This window comes from Chelon labrosus, assembly GCF_963514085.1.
Source record: "Chelon labrosus genome assembly, chromosome: 3".
NCBI lineage: Eukaryota > Metazoa > Chordata > Actinopteri > Mugiliformes > Mugilidae > Chelon > Chelon labrosus.
The window spans coordinates 4,853,860-4,864,593 of record NC_140339.1 but is presented as its reverse complement, the minus strand read 5'-3'; the positions used below and the strand labels follow the sequence as shown (position 1 = coordinate 4,864,593).

The 10,734-nt window shown below is 41.4% G+C and overlaps 2 protein-coding genes across 3 annotated transcripts; both read right to left on the bottom strand.

The window, feature by feature from the left end:
- Positions 1-41: 41 nt before the first annotated feature.
- On the bottom strand, positions 42-7,308 carry LOC311485712 (CKLF-like MARVEL transmembrane domain-containing protein 3). Of its 2 annotated transcripts, XM_084541295.1 has the most exons (5): positions 7,003-7,308; positions 2,791-2,946; positions 2,608-2,703; positions 2,363-2,480; positions 42-1,595 (listed from the first exon to the last, which is right to left on the bottom strand). In XM_084541295.1, exons 1-5 carry the CDS (start codon positions 7,117-7,119, stop codon positions 1,564-1,566), a joined length of 519 nt encoding a protein of 172 aa, XP_084397421.1. In that variant the 5' UTR covers positions 7,120-7,308; the 3' UTR covers positions 42-1,563. The 2 variants fall into 2 exon arrangements, with proteins under 2 accessions (XP_084397421.1, XP_084397420.1); XM_084541294.1 differs by lacking the exon at positions 42-1,595 and having other exon boundaries at positions 2,228-2,480.
- Positions 7,309-7,443: 135 nt separating this feature from the next.
- cklf (chemokine like factor) lies at positions 7,444-8,877 on the bottom strand. The gene is made up of 4 exons (XM_084541333.1): positions 8,681-8,877; positions 8,081-8,236; positions 7,865-7,960; positions 7,444-7,745 (listed from the first exon to the last, which is right to left on the bottom strand). Exons 1-4 carry the CDS (start codon positions 8,774-8,776, stop codon positions 7,638-7,640), a joined length of 456 nt encoding a protein of 151 aa, XP_084397459.1. The 5' UTR covers positions 8,777-8,877; the 3' UTR covers positions 7,444-7,637.
- Positions 8,878-10,734: the final 1,857 nt, after the last annotated feature.

Sequence of the window (10,734 nt, the reverse complement as noted above, 5' to 3'; positions counted from 1 at the left end):
ACAAAATCTGTTCATCTTGAAAGAGTCTAAATCATTTTAAACCATTGTTGATTTGTTCAAATACATACGTTTGTGGAAAGTCAGGACAGCAAAAGCATATAACATCAAACACTATTTAGCATCAGTCTGGGTTTCTTTGCATAATTTGCCTACAGTTGTGTGCACATATAGCTCTTACCTGGAATACGTACGAGTGCTTTTGCTCACTGAAATGTCCTTTCTTTACTCACAGTGGTTTAAATTCCACATAGGGGCCGATGGCCTCCGACGCCAAATTTGCAGCCATCTGTTTTCAATGCACGCCGCTGTTGTGACACAGCATCGACAGTCACCGCCGCGTCCTAGTGCGTGTTCATTTCTCAGTAGTGGCAATGGATGAGCGGAAGAATGTGATGTGCCTACAGAAATTTCTTTCATATTAAAGCATAAAGCGTATTCACCTTTCCCCTAAAACAATTCACATAATTGAAAATTCTAAATGCATGGATAATGCAGACGCACATAAAAGCAGAAAGCCTCTGGAAACGTTTGGTGGAAGCAAAAGCTAAGACGAAAAGGACGGAGGTTGTAACCAGCCAACCTTCTACATATTCTACATATGTGTTTTATAGTAATACTGTAAAGGCGCTTTACTGTCTTTCAATTTTCTATTTAGCCCTCCTATATTAAGAGTTTCGAACGCCTCTGTAACATTCATTCACTTCCTGTAACCGCAGGGCTAACACAGAGAGACAGACAACCACTCACACTCACATTCAGTCATTCATTCATTCATCTTCTGTACCCGCTTATTCCTGTTAAGGGTCGCGGGGGTCTGCTGGAGCCTATCCCAGCTGTCATCGGGCGAGAGGCGGGGGTACACCCTGGACAGGTCGCCAGTCCATCGCAGGGCTAACACAGAGAGACAGACAACCATTCACACTCACTCCTACGGCCAATTTAGAATCACCAATGAGCCTAACGAGCATGTCTTTGGACGGTGGGAGGAAGCCGGAGTACCCGGAGAGCAACAGAACTTTTAGTGCACTGGTAAACATTTCTCCACTAACTTTAGTGTTCTGGTTTGACATTTCTTTAAAATGCAATCAATTCCCAAATGTCAATATTAAGAAAAAAGTCCTCATTTCAGATTTAAGACATGTGCTCCCACATTTCAATTGAACATTGTGAGACAAAACACTTTTCACAGCTTCACACTTTTCCCAAATCCCCTAAGACACTGGATATGTGTTTGGGCACGAATAAGAAGAATTAGTTGAATTATTCTATAAACTGCATGTGAAGACCAGTATGTTTATTGACCAGCATGTTTGATGCATCAGTTCCTGGATATATTGACGTGTGAAATCCCACCAGCTCAACAGAACCAACTCATAGATAAATGTATGTCTTGTATTTGACCCATAATCAGTGTAACTTTGATGCAGTTTCCCCCAGACCCAGTATTACCGTAACCTTGTGACATAATAAAACACTAGCAGGTCTTTGCAGCTCAGCAGAGGTCACTTCTCCTGCAGAGGCGCAATTTGCATGACCAAACACGTCAACCGTAGGCCCGCGGTTTCAGTCTGAAGACTCATTGTCTGAAGAGTCATCTAGAAAACAAAAGTAAAAAAGTGTCAGACTGGGTTTAACTTCTGTGTGTGTGTGTGTGTGTGTGTGTGTGTGTGTGTGTGTGCTTTCTGTGGACCAGTTCCACAAATATAAGAAAGTCCAGGAAGTCACAAATGCAAATGCATGTTTTTTTTTAAAGATATTTTCATGGCCGAGTTTGCATGAGACCACACCACAAGTGCAAATATGTGATGTGTAAGTCTTTGTGGTTTAACACATGCGTCTTTTATCCATGTTTAAACACCTTCCTACAACTAAACGTGAGGTATTTCCTTTGTAGCGCTGAAAATAGCGTTGCCCAGAGACATGGGTAAAAGTGCAGACGCGTGCAAAGCGTCAACTTAAAAGTGAAAAACGCAAAACTGATCACACATAGATGGAGTTTCATTCTGTATGCAATGGAAGGCAGTTCACAGTGTGTGGGAGGGGGGTGAATACAACTTCTGTTCATTGCTGAACCATTATGCACATAGTTGAAGATAATATCTGTTGTATGTGCATGTCTTAAATTTAATTTTGATATATTTTGCCAAACTCTGAGACCATATGGTACATGCTTATGTTAAGTAATGTAGAGCTATTTCTTTTTAAATATTCAAATCACACGTTAGAATATGTAACACAGAATACCATACATTAGCAATACATGCACACTATGCCTACATAAATACTGATTTATCATATTAACAGTGCACAGAACTGTATTATAAGGCTATGCTGTACGTCAGACTTTCATTTGGGGCATTACCGTTTTCTGGTGCTTCCTCACTGGGCTCTGCTCCTCCCTGCTTTAGGAAACTGGCCAGCTCATTAAAAATGAAATAAAAATCTAAAGCGAAAACAATGGTGGCAAAAAACCCAAATATCTGTGGAGAGAAAGACATCCGGTGTGGTTAATGCGAAAGAAATAAGACGGGAGGTTGTTGAACTGAGGCCAAGTGTGTTTCATGTGCTTAGCCACACACACGGTGTTTTTTCAAAAGTCAACATTACCCCAGCAGCTTTAGAGGCACCGCCCACATATCTGCTCACAGCTATCAGGGAGATGATGAAGAAGATGATGGAGGCAGTCACACACCTCAAGAAATCCTTCACGAGAAGACACAACAATTCAGAGGCACGATAAAAAGCAGCGGCAATGTGACGTTTCAGATATCATCAGAGAGTGGCTCTCACCATAAGAGGCCAGAGGAAGCCCTTAAACCTAGCGTTGAACTTGGTGGAGTACGCAAACATCAAGAAGAACGCAAACAGGAACTCCAGTATGGGCACCGTCACGAAGGATGAAGCTGTGGAGGCTGCGAAGCAGATGAATCCTATGAAGGTCAGAACCTGCAAAGACAGTTCAACGTGTAGAGTCAGAAACATAAGTGGACTGCTGTCTTTGAGGTGAGTTTAAGAGGTTAACATTTCAGATTACAACTGAAACTAAATAAAGCGTCGCCAAGATCTCTGATCACTCCCCAAGATCTAATAATTCATTTAGTTATTTACTCTCGCCCATTGACAGCAGGGATAGCGTTTACAGAAAATGAATGAATGAAAGAATGAATGAATAGACAGTATAAAGAGAGACAACAAACAAAAAGTGAAGCCAAAGCATGTAGAGCTCCCCCTGGTGACTGGCTGCAGTATAGGTCATAAGCTCCGCCCTCCTCCATGTTAGCGGATGGTGACTTGGGCTGAACTAGAACTGCAAGTTGTCATGCCAAACGCTCCGTGAAGCAGTCCCATAGGGAATTAAAAAAAAAAAAAAAAAAGTACAGAGTGTAATCCAACATTTCTTTGTAAGTGGTGGAGGTGGAGCAGAGCGCAGTAATTAATTAAACGAAAACGCGAGTGAGTTTGGTGGAAATGTGGGACGGTTATCCGTGTGGCTGCACTCTCGGCTCTGGGTCCAAACTCGCAAGACGGCGCCCGTATGTTCCGGGCAAATATCGTCAATTTGGTCAGTGCACGGGAGTGGGGATGCATTGTCCATATTTATATACAGTCTATGTTCAAGATATTGTTTTCACAGGCTTTTGATTTGATTTTGCTTTGAAAGGGGTTGTACCATGGGCTAATTAGAACAGAAGCTGTTGAACTAAAGGCAATTATGTCAGGTTACAGAGAGATGAGCCTTTTTTATATATAGTTTAAGTACAGTATGAATGTATTCCCAGGTGATCTCTTTGAAGCTAGAGACTAATTTACACTTATAATCCAAACTGACAAGATAAAACCTTATCTGCTCATCAAACCCCCTTAGAGATTATGTTACCCTGCCCTACAGTAAGCCTGTATGTGTTGCAGCGTCAGGCCCACTTCCTGTAAGCAGATACAGCTGTTTAAAAAGTCAATGTTTATTCACACAGGCTTGTACACAGTTACAGTGAATCCCACTCAGCAGCTCTCACACAAAAACACACTTGTGCAAAAACCCACAAACACAGAGCTGTAGTAAAGAACATCCAAATGTGGTTTAGGTGCAGTTAATCACAACGCAAGGAGAGTGGGCCTGCCCTGGCTTTGAAGCGTTCCATTAGAAGAGCTGGACAGACCATATCAAATGAAAGCAAGCCCAGACACTGTCATTTTAAACAACCCCGGCCATCTTGTCTTTGTCTCAGTCAGTCAGTTATCCCACACTGGCCTGAGGGTAGGAACTCCCCCTGACTGAACCCAAATTGCTGCAGCTGCTGATTCTAGGGAAATAAAAATGCTGCTCCCGAGCAGGATCCTGTCAGGGACCTTCAAGATCTTCCTGACAGATAAAAGACAACACTTACAGGTAAAAGCTTTTTCTCTGACGCTGTGGCTCCACAAGTATGTTTGCTACTGAAGAATATGAATGAATGATCTAGTCATTTAAACCGATGCCTTTTTCTGGCTGACAAATGTCGTAAAAGTCAAACGTACACAGATCAGGCATAACATTAAGATCACCTTCCCAATATTGTGTAGGTCTCCCTTGTGCCCTCCTCCTGAGGGTGTTCTGTAGTGTCTGAATGTTGTTAGTGGGGGCCTTTGAGGGGAGGGGCCTCTGTGGATCATCACGCTGATACTCGATCAGTTTGCTATCTAGTGGATTTGGAGGCCAGGTCAACACCTTGTGCTGTTCTTCATGTTTTTTATTTAGTTGTTCCTAAAGCGTTTTTGTGCCCCTGTCAGGCTGCATCCTGCTGGGGATGGCTGCTGCCATCAAGGAGTGTCATTGCTATGGGGTGGGGGTGCCTGGTCTGGTCTAGGCGGGTGCTACATGTCTAAGTAACATCCACATGAACGAATGTCAGGTCCAACAGTTTCCAAGCAGAACACTGAATTGTCACAAGATGGTCAATGTTATTTACTTCTCCTGTCAGTGGTCATAATGTTATAATTGATTGGCATATACAATTTTCAGTAATACATCTAAACTCTAAACTAGACTTGCTGATCAATCTTATTGAAAACACTGTATGGAGTATGGAGTAAGTACAGACACGCCCTACCTTTGGTCTAATAGTGAATGAGCTGTGTGTTGCATGCATATCTGAGCTTTTTAACTCATTGCAAACACATTACATACTTTGCAAAGAATTCTGACCACCGTTGTTTATTACTTCACATCACCCTTTGGTGAAGTTGGCACACATTTACCACACCACGTCCCCTTTTATGAACAGCTTGTCTGCATTTAAAAAAAAAAAAACGCTTCACAACATTACTAAGCCATGCTTTTTGCTGCACGTTAAGTTTACAGCCTGTGACTTTACTGTACATTCCTTGCCAGGTCCGCTGCTGGCACAGACTGACAGCCCTAATGAGAAATCCACGGCGGTCCGACACTGTGTTTATAATAATGCATCCTCAGCAGGATATGAGTCTGACTAATGCTCCTAAGAAAGGCAAAGTTATGATCTGTTTCTCCTCGGACACCTCACATCTGACAGTTGAGTTCGGTGACTGTGGGATGATGTGACACTGCCTGCAAGCTTTTACTTGTATCAAAAAGATAATACAATTGTGACGGCTTAAAGCTACTGCAAGGAGATTCTCACACATAAACAATGCAATCACAAATGTTTCATGCCCTTGAGACAGAGTTAAAAGATTTGGTGGTGCTCACAGATATAACATTTATCTAAACTGACGTATATTATGCTGTGGAAAGAGTTGTGAGAGATGCTTAACGTGTGAATATATTTAACTCCTTGCACAGCTATATATCCTAATATTCTGTTTAAAACTTTTGCATTTAAACTGACCCTTTAAAATGAAACATGCAAGACGTACATTAGGATACAGCCTGCTGAATCTGTATCTCATGATCAGTCAGTAGGACATGACCCAGACAGCGGCCATGATCATTTAATTTCACAAATGTTATCTGATGAATTCTTCCTGGGAGCTTGTGTTTTCGAGAAGCGCATTCATTTTCTATGTTCTGTTTTCTGTGTTCCTCCCTTATCACCTTTATTCCACACGGTGTAGCTCACATGCCAGAAACCCTGCAAAGTATCACACAAGTTCTTTTTTTTGGTTCGTTACTTGTCTGCAGCAACTTGAAACCAGCCGTGCACTCTCACCTACGTGCACACAGCGGACAAACTTCAGATATTTCTATAATCGGCTGAGGACAATATTGTTAAGAAAAAGAAATCTGAAGAATTTTAGTCAAGTGATAAAAAGAAGTAGCTCTAAATAGGCTGGATTGTGTCTGTATGTGCAAAGGGAGGGCTGTTAGCACAGACTGGAGACTGTGCTCCAGGCTACAGTACATGTTGGAGTGAATTGATGTGACTGTAGGGAAGAGCGCTGCTCTTGTCACAGCCTAACATGAGCTGAATGTCACATGACGCGAGAGTGTGTGCACGGTTTGGCTGCTGCCAAGAGGACCCTTCCTGTAAGTAAGCCATGATGCTTGCAAATCCACACCCTGACCCAGTAGGCACAGCCAGCCTTTCAGTTCCTGGTTTGGTTGAATGCACAGTAGAAGCAACTTCAAAATATGCAGTTTAAATGAATTCTGTGGGCACAACACTGACATAATGAGAGGCTAGCTATTGCTAAGCTTAATCACAGATAGTATGGATGACTTGGTACAGAACAAGCTGGATCTAGGAGTCCTTTTTGCCATTAATCTAACATTAAAGATGAAGCGAATAGTTGCTTCTCCATGTATGCTAGTGAATCCAACGGAAATTGAGTAACCCAAAATGAGAGTTAAACAGTGTGTTGAAGTAATTTCTAAAAGTGCATTGAAGGAACACATCGCTGTAGCTGCTGAAGTTTGAAAACAGCAGAGGTTTCCAAAAGAAAAAAAAAAAAAACGCAGCGCGCTTTTGGCACTTTTACGCGTAACAGATGAAACAACGGACAACAGCGGTGTCCCATGTTGACGTGATTTCTCTAGTCATTTCTTACCACTTCAGAAATAAGCAGCATTCCTTTCCTTGAGGTGGCGAACTCTTTGGTCGGGAGGATAGAGAGCAGGACACTCTGGTGCGGCCGATTCGTGTCGGGAGTCTCGATGTCCCCCATTGTTGAAAGGAAAAAAGTAGTAACCCTCCTCAAACTTTTGTAAGCTCAAACTGCACGTAGCGTACCGGATTCAAGGCACACACACACACAAAAAAAAGAAGATATGAGGAGGCGTGAAGCTTCGGGGAGGTGGAAACGGAAACAATGACAGCGCGGAAACGCAGCGCGCCCAGCTCCCAAAAAGCGCAACATCTGCTTTCCCCAGATGTGAAATGCGATGCCCCCCAGCTGCATACAACACGACCCTGAGCTACTCGGTGGAAATACCAAACTCATGAGGTCACAAAGCGAAGGGAAAATCTTTATTGGTGCATATATCCCTCAGTAAGAAAATCATAAAGGCACAATTTCAAAAACTCACCAATACGTGGCAGCATTATCCTGATTTGCAAACTTTAACATGCAAAAAATTGGTGGAACTTTTGTTTTGAAGTTTAAAACACAATGCAGCCTGCAGGTTCCGGACACGTGGTGAGATGGATCGGAAATGGGGAATTTGGTGTGTCATAATAAATAATTTACTGTGATTGAGACTGCATTTCACTTCTTGGCTGGTTGAATGTGATGATCTTGAAAAGGGTGTAGGTGTCCACGCACAGCAGCCCAGCACACATGAAAGTCACCAACTGCAGAGAGAGACAGCAGGTCTCAGAATACATGCACTGATTCATGGCAGATGTGAAGTCTAAACGCCTGGAACATTTCATTTTATCAAGAGTATAAAGAAAAGGGAAAACATTCTCACCCCTCCAACGAGTGTGCCTGCGACATTGTATGTAACCATAGCCATCAGGCTCAAGACAATCAAGTAGACTGATGCAAAGACTGAATTGAAAATATCCTGGTGAGAAGGAAAGAAGAGCTACTTAAGAAGGAGAATTTAATAATGCACCATCTTGCAGCAAGGTCCAAACAAACTTGCACGACATGCACAATGTTGTGCAGCAAAAAAATGACTCACAATAAGAGGCCAAAAGACGAAGGTCAGTCTCTTGTTGAGTTTGAGCACATACAGCAGCAGCAGGAAAGAAGTGATCAGAAACTCCAGCACGGTGGCTGCAATAAATTGGGGTTTGGATCCAACGGCGAAACACACAAACGCCACAAACAGAGTTGCCTAAGAGAGAAAAAGGAGAAGCAATGCACAGAAAAAAATAAATGGTTAATGCACTTAAACACAATATCAACAAGAACTATAAAACATGTTACTGACGTCAGAGGTCTCGTCCTGCATGCAACATGTTGCACATTTCAGTTCTGTGCAGAGAAAGAGGAACTGAGTTTCTTCATCTTTCTTCCATGACAGTTTTAAAGCAGACCGAGCCGCTGTTTTTGTTTTAGCTTCTAAAATGTTTTTGTCTGCGACCCAGAAGCAGCTCATAGTAACACCGTGAACTGAAGCACAACACAAACCGGTGACACCGCTGTCACCTTGTGTATCTGTTCCCCTTTCTAATGTGCAGAGGACACTGCCAGCTCATGTCTGCTGTTTCAGAGTACATCAGCAGCAAAATGCCGGCCGTGTTCAAAGTTGGGATGATACAAATGAAACATATCTCACCATCTCTGCTGCTTTCACAATCCCCCTCCTGGATTTGAGGAATGCCGTGTCCACCTCCATGTTTGTGATTTCGCTCTGACGCTGCCGCAGGTTCATACACAAGACACACAGCCCACCCTGCCGCCTGTTTCCTTAAATATGCCATTTCCTGCGATCTGAAGAGGAAATGACTGTAACAGCAAGAATACGTGTTGTATTTTAACACCAGCTGCAAGTCATCACCTCGAGAGACACACACACACACAAAAAAAAAACATGTAGATAAACACAGGAAATCATAATGAAATGTCACTGACTCAGTGACACTGAGGATGTGCATGAAGAAGAAATTATTGGAGATTTAAGTTACTGAATTCATAGGGGAAGTACATGCCTGATCTTTAGGCACAAAAGAAGTACATTAAAGTTCTAATTTAAATAATTGTTCTCTTTGTGTTGCACTGTTTTCATTCATCTCCAGTTATGATGTCCCCCGCTACAATGCATGATGAAAATTGGACTTTATCTGGTCATCAAAAGACTGGGAAATCTCTTAAACCTGAGATTGCTTCTTTTGGGCGGATTCATTTAAACACAGTGGTGTCAAACTCAGCACACACACATTGTTCTGCACCAAGATGTTTAAGCAGCTGCAAGCAAATGTTTTGCTTTTACATTTTGCTGCTGGTAAAAGCTCAGTTACTTTAAGTAGGTTTTTGAATGTCTGGCTTTCTGTTTGCCCTTCAACATGGGATACCTGCTAAAAGTTTTTATTGTATAGCAATGGGCTTTTTGTATATTTACTTTTTCTTTAGTTTGGTTGTGTTAATGTTATATTTTTCAATTAAGCTGAAGAGTTCGGTACAGTGGTTTATCCTGCAGCTGTTTTAACAATTGATTTCAAACATTCAGCTTCTTAAACGTAAAGGTCTCTGACTTTTAGAGTTGTGGTCGGATAAACAACATATAGGCTATCTGGGAATATGAGGAACAAAAATGTAATTATTCACGTTTGTTTTTTGACATTACACTTTATCAAGGAGGGTGCCACAGTTTATTTTATTTTATTTATTTATTTATTTGATAAGGACTGTTCAGACAGAAATAGACATAAATATGCCGGATTATAGCAACAATGCTAATTTGCATCCGCAGTCCCTAGGCAGGAAACACAAAAACATGATAAGACATAGAACAGGACAATAGATCACAATAAGAGCACATCAGATGACAGTACATTACTGAGAAGATAAAAGTCAATGGTTACAAGACTGATTTGATTTCAACCACTGCATGAGGTGAGTTTTGAAGGTTTGTAAAGTGGGACACTCCCTTATGTGTCTCACTTTAAAAGAGAAGTTGTTGTTAAAGAGAAGTTAACAACAAATCATGCAAAGAGAAATAAACCCGTTTCTTAAAGAACATGAGAAATGTTTTAAAAGTAAATTAACAAAAAAAAAGTCAGAATTATTTGATTTTTTTAAGGTTTAGTTTTATTCCGTTAGCTGCTGCTGTTGACAGCTAACAGGAAGTACATTTAGTTTCCATAGCAACGTATTTGCCAAAAGACTTCCTGTCGTCTCTATAAACGTTCACTATTTTTTTAAAAGGTGAACTTTTGGCTACGAGAACTGTGTCGACTCCTCCACAGAGATAAAATCTCGGGAACTTGTGAATTGCTTAAACAGGCCATAGCTGTCTTTAGGAAGTGTTCACAATATTTATTGACCAATAAGAACACAATAAGAGCATATAGACCATTATAGGAATTACTCAGACCTACAACTTGAATAGAATTTAAAAAAAACATTAGTGGTCCCGCAAGATGTTTTTCATTGGCATTCAGGGGCTTAGATTAGTCTGATGTGAGTCCAGTGTCTCCACGGCAACGGGGAGAAACACCTTCCCAACAGTGACAGGTAGGCTATGGTTTTCTTTTAATTCGCCCACCTGAGCCTAAATTTAGGTGTTTTAATATTTTAAATAAGCTATGAAATAAGCAATGAGATGAGTCTTCTTCCTGTGATTAATTTGACCTATATACACTATATTACCAAAAGTATTCGCTCACCCAT

Bases quoted from the DNA above. Each gene is read 5' to 3' on its own strand.
- LOC311485712 (XM_084541294.1), bottom strand. From the start codon at position 7,119: ATGGGGGACATCGAGACTCCCGACACGAATCGGCCGCACCAGAGTGTC. The intron at 2,947-7,002 runs GTAAGAAATGAC...CTGTCTTTGCAG, and splicing joins TGCTGCTTATTTCTGAAGTG to GTTCTGACCTTCATAGGATT. The intron at 2,704-2,790 runs GTGAGAGCCACT...CTTCTCGTGAAG, and splicing joins GCTTCCTCTGGCCTCTTATG to GATTTCTTGAGGTGTGTGAC.
- cklf (XM_084541333.1), bottom strand. From the start codon at position 8,776: ATGAACCTGCGGCAGCGTCAGAGCGAAATCACAAACATGGAGGTGGAC. The intron at 8,237-8,680 runs GTGAGATATGTT...TTTCTCTCTTAG, and splicing joins TTGTGAAAGCAGCAGAGATG to GCAACTCTGTTTGTGGCGTT. The intron at 7,746-7,864 runs GTGAGAATGTTT...CTCTCTCTGCAG, and splicing joins CAGGCACACTCGTTGGAGGG to TTGGTGACTTTCATGTGTGC.